The sequence below is a fragment of the Ovis aries genome, chromosome 25 (assembly GCF_016772045.2).
Source record: "Ovis aries strain OAR_USU_Benz2616 breed Rambouillet chromosome 25, ARS-UI_Ramb_v3.0, whole genome shotgun sequence".
In the NCBI taxonomy this organism is placed as follows: Eukaryota; Metazoa; Chordata; class Mammalia; order Artiodactyla; family Bovidae; genus Ovis; species Ovis aries.
The window spans coordinates 41931225-41943314 of record NC_056078.1 but is presented as its reverse complement, the minus strand read 5'-3'; the positions used below and the strand labels follow the sequence as shown (position 1 = coordinate 41943314).

Here is a 12090-nt window from a genome sequence, read left to right as displayed (position 1 = left end):
CTCCTGGTGAATGGCTTGCTAATCTGAACAGAAGCCGGGGCAGCAAACCTAGGGTAGCTGCTCCCAGACAAGGTCTGATAGAGGGGACAGGCCTCCCAAGGGCTCAGCCTGCAGCAACGAGACAGTCCTAACCCCCATTCATCCAGTCAGTGCGTCTCTGCAGCACACTTTCAAAGTGTCATTTACTTCTTCCTCACCACAGCTTAGGAAGTGGATAGGATTTGTATTTTGTTCCCATTTTATCTGGAAATTTGGGACTCTGAGTGCCTAAAGAGCCTCCAAATGCTGTGCCCCTTCCACGACCTCAGTTAGCCTCTCTCCTCCCACTGCCAAACCAGGAAAAGTAGGAAAAGGACATTCTGCTTCCTGCTTCTACGTGCTGCTACTCTGATAACAGGAATGGCCCTTTAACCTCTCATCATGTGGGAACAGGCCATGGGCGGTAGAAATCCCTCTGGCAGGTTTCTCCAGGCCAAGATCATCTCTAAAGGCACAAAGTCTCTTGGATTTGATCTTGCCCATCTTCTTTGAACCTGAAGATTCCTGTTTCATGTCCATTCATGCTTTCAGCAAGCATTCAGTGGGACATTCTGTGCTACATTCTTAGGATCAGGCATGAGGAGGGTGCCCTCTCTGGCCATTCAGTTCAGTTCAGTTCAGTCGCTCAGTCGTGTCTGACTCTTTGTGACCCCATGAATCGCAGCACACCAGGCCTCCCTGTCCATCACCATCTCCCGGAGTTCACTCAGACTCACGCCCATCGAGTCAGTGATGCCATCCAGCCATCTCATCCTCTGTCGTCCCCTTCTCCTCCTGCCCCCAATCCCTCCCAGCATCAGGGTCTTTTCCAATGAGTCAACTCCTTGCATGAGGTGGCCAAAGTACTGGAGCTTCAGCTTTAGCATCATTCCTTCCAAAGAAATCCCAGGGCTGATCTCCTTCAGAATGGACTGGTTGGATCTCCTTGCAGTCCAAGGGACTCGCAAGAGTCTTCTCCAACACCACAGTTCAAAAGCATCAATTCTTTGGCGCTCAGCCTTCTTCACAGTCCAACTCTCACATCCATACATGACCACTGGAAAAACCATAGCCTTGACTAGACGGACCTTAGTCGGCAAAGTAATGTCTCTGGTTTTCAATATGCTATCTAGGTTGGTCACCAAGGAGTTAAGTGTCTTTTAATTTCATGGCTGCAGTCACCATCTGCAGTGATTTGGTAGCCCCCAAAAATAAAGTGTGACACTGTTTCCACTGTTTCCCCATCTATTTCCCATGAAGTGATGGGACCGGATACCATGATCTTCATTTTCTGAAAGTTGAGCTTTAAGCCAACTTTTTCATTCTCCTCTTTCACTTTCATCAAGAGGCTTTTTAGCTCCTCTTCACTTTCTGCCATAAGGGTGGTGTCATCTGCATATCTGAGGTTATTGATATTTCTCCCAGCAATCTTGATTCCAGCTTGTGTTTCTTCCAGCCCAGCATTTCTCATGATGTACTCTGCCTGTAAGTTAAATAAGTAGGGTGACAATATACAGCCTTGATGTACTCCTTTTCCTATTTGGAACCAGTCTGTTGTTCCATGTCCTGTTCTAACTGTTGCTTCCTGACCTGCATACAGATTTCTCAAGAGACAGGTCAGGTGGTCTGGTATTCCCATCTCTTTCAGAAATTTCCACAGTTTATTGTGATCCACACAGTCAAAGGCTTTGGCATAGTCAATAAAGCAGAAACAGATGTTTTTCTGGAACTCTCATGCTTTTTTGATGATCCAGTGGATGTTGGCAATTTGATCTCTGGTGCCTCTGCCTTTTCTAAAACCAGCTTGAACATCTGGAAGTTCACGGTTCACATATTGCTAAAGCCTGGCTTGGAGAATTTTGAGCATTACTTTACTAGCATGTGAGATGAGTGCAATTGTGCGGTAGTTTGAGCATTCTTTGGCATTGCCTTTCTTTGGGATTGGAATGAAAACTGACTTTTTCTAGTCCTGTGGCCACTGCTGAGTTTTCCAAATTTGCTGGCATATTGAATGCAGCACTTTCACAGCATCATCTTTCAGGATTTGAAATAGCTCAGCTGGAATTCCATCACCCCCGCTAGCTTTGTTCGTAGTGATAGAAGTTTACAAATCAAAACAGCATAGAGAGGCACTTGTCTGGCCATGGGTGTGTGCCCTCTATGGGGGTGGCATAATGGATGGCAGGCAAGACCCTGCTTTGGGGACCTATGAGATGAGTCCTTCCACAGTGGGAAACAGGTGCACTGGTGCTTCAAGGGTGTCAGGGCTCATCAGGCTGGCAAGCAACAGAGGTACAGGGATCTGGCACAAAGTGGCCTTTGTGGGGACCAGTCAATGACCTGGAAAGAGCAGAGCATGTGCTGTGAGTGGGAAGTGAAGCTGAAGACCTGGATGCTCACTGACTCACAGAGGTCTTCTCATCTTCCCAACTGCTTGCCCACGTTGTGACAGCTAAACAGCCTCTTTAAAGGAGATGCAGGAAGAGGGACCCTGCCATGGGGTGATGGTTGGAGATCCAGTCTGTGGATGGAGGTTAGAGGAGATCCATAAGGCTTGTCTTTCTCAAGGATTGATGAAAGGATGTTTCATTAGTATTAGTGGGGAGAGGTTAGGGCTTGGTCTGTTCTAAGGCAGGAACTTGGTCCGTGAGAGTCAATGTTAAAAGCTTGGCAGCCAGACTTCCTGGCTTTAACCCCATGCCCTCTCATCCTGCACGTCTTCCTGCTCCCTCTGCTGAGCACATCCTTGTATCCCACAGCCTTCCATAGTGTAGGGGAGAAAACACTTGCTTCCCTGGCGGCTCAGAGGTTAAAGTGTCTGCCTGGAATGCAGGAGACCTGGATTCGATCCCTGGGTCGGGAAGATCCCCTGGAGAAGGAAATGGCAACCCACTCCAGTACTCTTGCCTGGAGAATCCCATGGAGGGAGGAGCCTGGTGGGCTACAGTCCAGGGGGGTCGCAAAGAGTTGGACACGACTGAGCAACAAAACTACTAACTACTACTACCCTCAAGCTATGTACCTGAGGCCTGCTAATTAAAATGATGAAAGATTAACAGCAGAAAAAGCGTATAAATTTTATTGATTGTTTGAAGTGTGTGAGGGGCTGCTTCATAGAAAAGGGGCAGCTAAACCCAGGGGCATACACTGTGGGAAGGTGACTGGGAAAAGCACGGCAGGTAAGGGTGGTTTAGAGAGGTTCATTAGGCAGACTGAAGTCACCTCTGCACGATAAGAATCTCATTCTCCTCTTCCTGGTATGGGAGTGGCAAGGCACCTTTATTCAGTAAGGGAAAGTACGCGCTGCTTCTAAGCAGAAAGGGAGAGGGGAAGGAGCCCGCCCGTGCGCTCTTTCTCAGTTGCCTTCAGCTCAAAACAGTCAATATGCCAAAGTAGCATATTTTGGGGTGGCAATCCCCTCTAACGGCTCACTCTGTTCTTTCATCCAGCCGCAGTCCCACCTCTGGCCTCCCAGCCTGACTTCCATGCCTCTGCCTTAACCCTCTCATCTCCTGTTATACTTGCTGAGACGACAGGCGCTTGTATCTGGGCGCCTCTGTTCCCCCTTCACTTTTGCCAGGGCAGGTATGTGCCTTTTACCTCCACACCTCAGTGGCTCACCCACGGTGGACACCCAGGAGGCCCCACAAGCTCCACGGATGGAGAGATGAAGACCAAGCCCAGCTAAACCTGTGGGCGCCCACTGTATGGCAGTGAGGGTCAAGCATTTGGGGGGCCACCTGCCTCCTGCCCCCCTCACTGAAGACCAGCACCAGCTGAATCGAGAACCAGAGCCAGGAAGGGCCAATGAAAGTGACTGTTAAGAGTGCGACCTTCTATGCTGATGCTTTTAAAGCATCAAAGTCGTCGTTATTGGAAAAATAATCCAAACTTTCTAGAACCTCCTCACAGTTATATTAGAATTAACACTTCTTACTTTGGGGGGCTAGTTTTCCTTCTTGTTCTTCACCTTCCAGGCCTCAAAGTGAGACCCATTAAGGGGGCCTTGCTGGTTCTCTAGACCCCTCAGGTGGGGAGCTTAGCAAAGAACAGATGACCAGGTGGAGCCCAGAAAGAAGCTAAGTAACAGGTTTTTTAAAAAAAAAAAAAAAAGGTAGCGAGCACTCAGGAACCATCCTGTAATAAATCATCGGAGGCTCTCAGGACAGCTGGGAACCTCGCGAGGCCCCCTTGCCCTCGGTGGCAAATTGCATTACCTTTATGAAACCGTCTCGGCTGCCCCCCTCCGGAGCGCCCCTTCCATTACGTCACCTCCCCCTGCTCCATCAATCTTCCGGCCTCGATACTCACCCTTTAAACCAGTTCAGCTCTGAGAGCTGTCTTGCTGTTTGCACAGCCCGGCTTTAAAATCCCATTAACTTTTATAAATCAGCCGTGTTTTAGTTCAAGTTCAGCCTCTCCTCCACGCTCTCGGGGCTGCAGATGAAAACCAGGGCACTGATGCCCTGGCAGCTGCTGAGGCCAGTGTGCCACAGCCTCGGCAGAAGGCCCCAGAGCAGCAAGGGGCGCCTGCTGTGCGGCTCATCAAGAGGCCCCGGGCTGAGCGTCGTCTGCAGTCATTTCTTGAAGAGGTGTTCCCAAGGGCCACCAGTGAGGGGCAGGGGAGCAGCGCCAGGGAGGGGAGGCCAAACTGGGCTGCAAAGCCCAGGGAAGGGGGCATCAGCCTGAGCCCCTGCGGAACTTTGAATTGTGCCTCTTATGCCTCCCAGAAGTTTCAAACTAGAAACAAGACTGCAGGGGCTTTCAAGCTCCCACACCCAGGAGCCTTCCGCCAGGGGCTGGGGAGTGAGGGCGGGGGAGTAAATTCCCGGGCACTTCCGGTTCTCTCCGTGCCTGCTCAGAATGGCCCCAATATCCCAAGGACCGTCTCCAAAACAGGCCAGCAGCCCTGAAAAATCACCCAGGGAAAGCTGTTGGAAATAAGGGGGCATAAAAACAGGAAGAAGGAATAAGGGAACTTGAGCAGAGCTCTGACGTGATCCGCTGGGTCAGGCGTCTTCCGTGTGTTCTCAGCCATTTCCAAGATGCAGCTGTTGCCAGGTACTCTTGTGGCAACACTGGGGGAGTGAGTGACTCACACGCTCTCTGAGCCTCTCTCTTATGTGAAATGGGATGGAGCACAAAGGCTGGAGTAGCAGGCCCACTGGAGGGCCTCACCTACAGAGGGTCTCTCTGACCTGATCCCACGGAAGGTCCGCAGATGAGCCAGGATCACGCTTCCACGAAGGATCATCTGTTCAGCCTGGAAATTCCGAGTAGGCAGAGGCTAGGCATCTGTTTGTGCTTTGGGGATTCAGCTCCCTCTCAAGAGCTCTGTCTTTTAAAGGTTTTATTTTAATTTTTGTAAGCAATGCAGACATTCTTTCCTGCATAAAACTACAGAACTACGGTTCCAGCCTCTCCTCCACGACCATAGTCACTGCTACAGGTGTGACATGCTCCCTCTGTATAAATGCGTGTGCCCACTGAGTATGCCTTGTGATGTCTTTTGTGTAAAGGGTTGTGTTTTTCTTCCATTTTTACAGTCTTATACTTTGTGTATTGTTCTGTGATTGGCCCTCTGCTGCTGCTATACTAGAATTTAAGCAAAAAATAAAGCAGGAAAGGGGAGATGGAAGGGTTGGGGATACATGTTAAGAGTGGCCAGGAAGTCCTCATTGAGAAAATGGCATTTGCGTGAAGAACCAAGGGGCTGAGAGGAAGCCCTGCAGGACCAGGGACAGCAGGTGCATGGCTGGACAGGTTGCACAGGCGATCGTGAACCATCCCTGTGAGATGTCCCTCAGATGGTTCAACAGGTGGTCCTGGAGTCCCAGAGAAGGACCCAGGCAGAAATAAAGACCTGGACTCATGACAGAATGGGGGGCCTCGGGGGCAACCCGGGCAGTAGCAGGACTTTCAGGGAGAAGAGACGAACTGAAGTCAGAGCAGGTTGGGCAGGTGGCAGGAGGGTGTGCCGGGCAGTCGGCTCTGCAGAGCAAGGGGAAGAGCTTCAGAAAGAAGGTGATCAGTGGGGACTAAGCACCAAGGGTCCTGGAGGCTGAGAGTCAGAACCAGACTGTTGGATCTGGTCAGAGCAGTTTCAGGAGAGGACAGACTCTCCAAATGGAGAGGTTGGCAGGGACTGCGGGGCGAAGGAGGAGAGGCTGGAACTGTGGTCCGCCCTCTCAAGAGACGCTTGTCAGTGAGACTAGGTGACAGCGTCAGCCCAGCATGCATGCTGGTCTGAGCCAAGAGGCAGCAAATGCCACACCCGCTCCTTCCAGATTGGAGCCCCCTTCTCCTCAGGTGGGTCCCAGTACTGCTCATCCCTCAAGGCTTAGCCCGGGTGCCCCCTCTGCAGGCGGCTCTGCTGATGTCTACAGCGGAAAGGTGCCCCTTCAGCTAAGTCTCTGCAGCCTGGGCCTGTCCACGTGGTTTGCAGCTCTTTCATCTCCATGTGGTGGTCCCTTGTGCCGGATTTCCCCTGCCAGCCTGGGGGCTCTGGGGGAACGCAAGCAACTCGGGGTTCTGCGCCTTACCTGGAGGAGTTCTGCAGACTTGGAAGGCATGGATGAATGAGTCAGTGAATGAATGATTGTGCTTGTGAGCTCAAGAGCCAGACCCTGAGGCGGGCAGAAAGCACCCTCCTCCTCCTCCTCCTCAGGTCATGAACCTGCTCCTGGGCCAGAAGTTCCCCTTGTTTCTGGAACCTTAGAATGTCAGAGCTGTTTGACTTGAAATCTCAGCTTAAATGTTTACAGAACTGAATGGCTTGATTCAAGGAAGTGCTGAAGACAGGAACAGTGCTTATTAATAAATCATAACAGCAATTATTTTCCTTTCAAGCTGCTCTGTGGGCCTTCTAAGTCGCATCTGTGTGATTGAGTGGCTGGAGGGCACCCCAGGCCGGCTTGGCAGCTTAAGTAGCATCTGTGGCAAGCGCCTCCCTGGTGAGCTGAGGGGAGCAGCACTGGCCTCTCCTCTCCTCCACGAGAGCCCTGCTTCTGCCAAGTAAATTTGAATCTGTAAATCAACTATACTTCAATTTTTAAAAAAGAGAGTAAGCCAAAGTAGCTCATGATGTTTGACAACCATGTCTGACATCCATTACCTGCCTGGCCTGGTGATGAGAGCCACGTGCAGAACTTGATGAGACACCATGTCCTTCCCTCCCTTTCCCTTCAGTCTAGAGGGTCAGCAAGGCAACCACACAGATCATTACCAGCCATGGAGCTCATGTCCTGGTGGGGGAGGGAAGGGCTGTCTAGAAGAGATCAGAAGGAAGGCTCTGTGGAGTTGGATCTTGAGGATCACCATTCCCAGGTGGCTCAATAGGTGAAGAGTTTGCCTGCCAACGCAGGAGTTACAGGAGACACAGGTTTGATCCTTGTGTCAGGACAATCCCCTGGAAGAAGAAATGGCAGCCCATTCCAGTTTTCTTGCCTGGAAACTTCCATGCACAGAGGAGCCTGGCAGGCTACAGTCCATGGGGTCACAAAGAGTTGGACACAACTGAGCCCAGCACAGCAGTAGGGTGCAGCCAAAGCCAGGGGCTGAGTAGGCAAGGGATGCAAGAAAGGCCTGGGTTAGTGTCCAGCATGGACAGAGGTCGGCTAGGCTTAGGGAGCTGCAGTCACTGGCATAATGAGAGAGCTTAGACAGATACACACACAGAGGATCACAGGCACGGTGCAGTAGGTGTGGGCTGTGCGGACCATGCATTCCAATCCCAAGTCAGGATCTATGGTCTAAAGATTACAAGTGGGATTACGTTTGGACTCAGAGTTGTTCCTCCAAAGTCCAGGTTGGCCTTCCTAGTGAGCCCTGCAGCAATATCCTTGCTACTCGCCAGAGAAAGAGAGAAGAGGAGCTCTGCCTGAGACAAGAGTCAGGGAGGTATGGGAGGGGCAAGAACTCCGTCACTGTGGAAGGCAGTACCAACTCTGGCAGAGTGCTGCCCAGTGGTATGTGCAGGGCAGAAGACGCTCTGAGGTAGGAGGGCAGCCCCTTTGTCCTGCCAGGGAGCCATCAACCAGTCACAGCAGGCAAGTGCAGCTGAGGTCCTGCTGGCCAGGCCCAGCCACCAAGAGGATCTCAGGGAAGCAGCGAGGGAGTTTGCCTGGTGGGGTGGGGGCTTCTGGGCAGTGGTGATGCCTCCAGAGGGGGGGTGCCATGCAGAGTCTAGGGAGGGAGGCTGCCGGGGCCAGCTCCCTTGGGGCCTGATGACAGGAACCCTGCTAGAAGGTGAGCTCCAGCGGGGTCCAGATGGTTAGGCTTCTTATCTCAGCGCTTGTTTCTCAATCCCTATAACAGCGACTGGCACACAGTAGATACTGTATAAATATTCGTTGCTGAATTGACGAGTGAGTCATTGAACACATGGAAAGATGGATGGATGGATGGATGGATGGATGGATGGATGGATGAGCAAGCCTGGGGAAATGGGGAATCTGGGGTCCCACAGACACAGCAGAAACTAACCAGGAAGCAGGCTGTGGGCTCCCCAAGGTGGATGACCTTCAGCTACAGTGTTAAGGGGCTCCAGCCCTCGCCCCTTTCAACCTGAGGAGGGGGCAGGCCAAGCACGGTCACGCCCTGCTGGCTGAAGCTCCCATGACAGTGGCTGCCGGGAGGCTGGGACGCCAGAGCGGGGCAAGGACTGGCCGAGGCCTGCCGTCCTTTGTGTTCACTGTGTGTGTGCTTGACTTCCAGCCCGCTCCAAAAGCCTGGTGATGGGGGAGCAGAGCCGGAGCCCCGGGCGGCCGCCCTGCCCCCGCAGGCTGGGCCCCGTGCTGAAGGCGGGCTGGCTGAAGAAGCAGAGAAGCATCATGAAGGGCTGGCAGCAGCGCTGGTTCGTGCTGCGTGGGGATCAGCTCTTCTACTACAAGGACAAAGATGAGACCAAGCCCCAGGTGAGAAGCACGCTTCCTGTGTCCAGTGGGCATCCTGGGGGGCTCCAGGGGGCATGGCTAACTGTCTCTAGGAGAGGGGAGCAGGCAGAGAGAGACCCTCCCATCAGCACCTCCACCCTTCAGGCACCAAGCCTGTGACTCCGCTCAGCGTGACATTTCACTGGGATTTCCAAAGTGAGATTTATCCTCAGCTCTCACATTCCTGGGATCACACCTGGTTTTACTGTGACACATCGATAGTTTCAGTCTTTGAAATGTTTCCTTCTAATGTTGATAGAGAGCATCCCCGCATGGCTTAAAAAGAAAACAACCACCCAAAGGGTAGTCCAGTGGTTAAGACTCTGTGCTTCCAAAGCAGGGGCCAAGGGATCAATCCCTGGTCTGGGAACTAAGAACCCCACAAGTCCTGTGGCATGGCCAGGAAAAAAAAAAATCCTTCTTCACGTCCTTTTCAACCTGTCAGTGCTTCCATGGAGGACACACAGACCCCACTTCTTCCACTGTGCAGGGAAACAGGCGCCCAGGCGAATCTAACGTCACGCTGGAGTCTGGCTCATTGCGAAACACCTGTGTCACAGGCCTCTGCCCCTCTGATGGCTTCTGTTTTCACCAGCGCCTTAAGCTCCCGCCTTGGTGCTTACCACGTCCGCCTTCCCACCCCGTCGCACTAAGTTCAGTCACTCGGAGCAGCCACTGGCCTGAGCCATCCTGGCGTGTCCTGCTCTCGGCCGCGCCATGCAGACGTCGTAACCAAGTGCTCTGCACGGTGCTGACCAAGTGGCTGGGCTTGTGGCGCTCAGGCAAGTTACCCTCGTATGGATCCACACAGAGAAAGAGAGTCTGGGAGCTGCCCTTGTTCCTCTTGAGGAAAATGGGGGAGAACTTGAAGGACTTCTCCCAAAGAAAGGCTGCACCTAGTCATTGATCCAAAGTGGAAAGTCAAGCGAGATCGCCTTTTTGGGGGTCAGGGATCACAGCATTTTGGGAGGTGGGGAAGGGGCTCAGTGATGGGCAAGACGGGGGGAAGTGCCTGGGCATAGTGCAGGGTCGCGTTGACATCACAGCGAGAAAATGACCCTCTTTTCTCGGAAAAGGACTCCTCTTCCAGATTTTCTGAGTGTGAAGAAGGAATCGTCATGTCTTTAACACTTCTCCAATACTTGGGATCCTCCCTTAAAAACTTGGGGCTCTGAGAATAGGCATGGATATGGAGAGAGGGGAGGAGAGGGTGAGATGTATGGAGAGAGTAACATGGAAACTTACATTACCATATGGAAAAGAGATAGCCAATGGGAATTTGCTATGTGGCTCAGGAAACTCAAACGGCGCTCTGAACGAACCCGGAGGGATGGGATGGGGAGGGGGATGGGAGGGAGGTTCAAAGGGAAGGGATATATGTATACCTATGGCTGATTCATGTTGAGGTTGGACAGAAAACAACAAAATTCTATAAAGCAATTATCCTTCAATTTAAAAAAAAAACAATAAATTAAAGAAAAAAAATAGGGCTCTGAGAGTGGGAAGGAACAGCCCTCATCTCAGGACCTCAGTGACAGTAGTCACCAGCTGCAAGTTAGTCACTTTCTGCCTTCACTGTATTTACTCCAGTGGTTAACTCCTGTTTATGGAAAGTCGTACTGATTTCCGTTCGTGAGAGTCCTTGCATGTTTTCCTTTCTAAACTGTATCTAAGTTAAAAACAAAAAGCCTTGTGCAGCAATGTGAGTGTACTTAATGCTACTAAACTATATGCTTAAAAGTTGTAAAAATGGTAAATTATATGTTATGTGCATATACGTGCACACACGCAAATAAATGAGACTTATTTAAGGAAAACTTTCAAATCATTAACAGTAGAGATGAGAGGTAGGGATGACAAAATTCATGAAGGTGGATCTAAGCTAAAGCTTAGGGAACTCTGATCTTGTTCAGCCTCCCAGGCTTTATAAGGAAGGAAGGAGAGGTGGAAAGGATCAAACAGGAGCTTTGAGTTTGATCTGAATTAGGTCAGGCATGCTAGCTGAATAACTTGAAACAAGTCACTTACTTTTTTTGTTTGCTTCGTTTTATCATTACTAAAGTAGAGACATTATTACCTACCTCACAGAGATACACCAAGGATTAGATTGTACGACATACCCACAACTGAACACAGATCTTAGCACATGGGATACTTAACTCTGAGCACCCCTATATGCCCTCAGCCCTGCCTTTGCCTTGCTCCCTGCCTCCCCAGCTCTGCCACTCAGCCCAGATCAGGAACCACACCTCTGGCTTGCCCACCATTTTCCTTCTCGTCTCTGCTTTTGTGGTGAAGACCAGCCTCCTTTAACAGCATCTCGACTCTCCCGGCTGTCCTGTTAGTGACACGTGCTTCTGATGATGCTGGCCACAAGTTGCCGGGGCCCCTAGCATGTCAGAGCCCTGCCTGTGGTCCCCACCGTCATCCCCGTCCTGGCTCAGCCCACAGCACCATCTCCTGGGAGAAATGCACCATGATTCTGGGTGGGCTCTGGACTAAAGTGACACGCTGAGGTCACCCAGGCTTTCCCACGTATTCCGCACCATGAGCCTGAGGTGGCCCTTGCCCATCGCTGCAGCTCCATAATGAACCTCCACCCCCCAGCTTTCCCGACCTGGGCAGTCTTCCCCCTCACCTGTCACCTTCTCCAGAAGTCAGTGGCTTCTGGTGGAAACAGTGAATAGAATGGAAGCACTGGCATCCCAGTCGCCAGCCTGGACACAGAAGGAGCCCTGGGGTGCCACCCAAACTAAGCCAGGGCAGCTGTCACCAGGGAGCCATTGGGTCCCCGAAGGGTGCCAGCATCTCCCAGCCAATGCCAGGGCGATGCCCACGCCTCCTCTTTTGGACTCTCCGGGGTCTCAGTGACCCTGCCAGTCCCTCATGGGGGATTATTCTTTTCCAGAATCTCCCCTCCCCAACAAAGCCTGACTTTTCTAGCAGCCCCATTGCTCAGGTCCCCAATCTCAAGGAGACTCTTGGTCAAATTTGACTCACTTAGCTTTATAGTATGATCTCAAACCCGCATGCCTTCTGGCCAAACAGCCCACAGATTTCCTTTTAATTGCATGAACTACATGTAATGGACTAATTTTCAATATCTGGTTCCTGGAAAATGGGCCCTGCTCCCTGTCTA

The 12090-nt window shown here is 51.6% G+C and overlaps 1 protein-coding gene across 6 annotated transcripts in view; it reads left to right on the top strand.

Annotated features, from left to right (window-relative positions):
• Positions 1 to 12090, top strand: part of ARHGAP22 (Rho GTPase activating protein 22) — a 192379-nt gene that overhangs the window by 42722 nt on the left and 137567 nt on the right. For all 6 annotated transcript variants that reach the window (XM_042241142.2, XM_004021555.6, XM_012105509.5 and 3 more), the window contains one exon: positions 8734 to 8933. In XM_042241142.2, coding sequence (XP_042097076.1) covers positions 8734 to 8933 — 200 coding nt within the window. The remainder of the gene's footprint in view (positions 1 to 8733; positions 8934 to 12090) is intronic.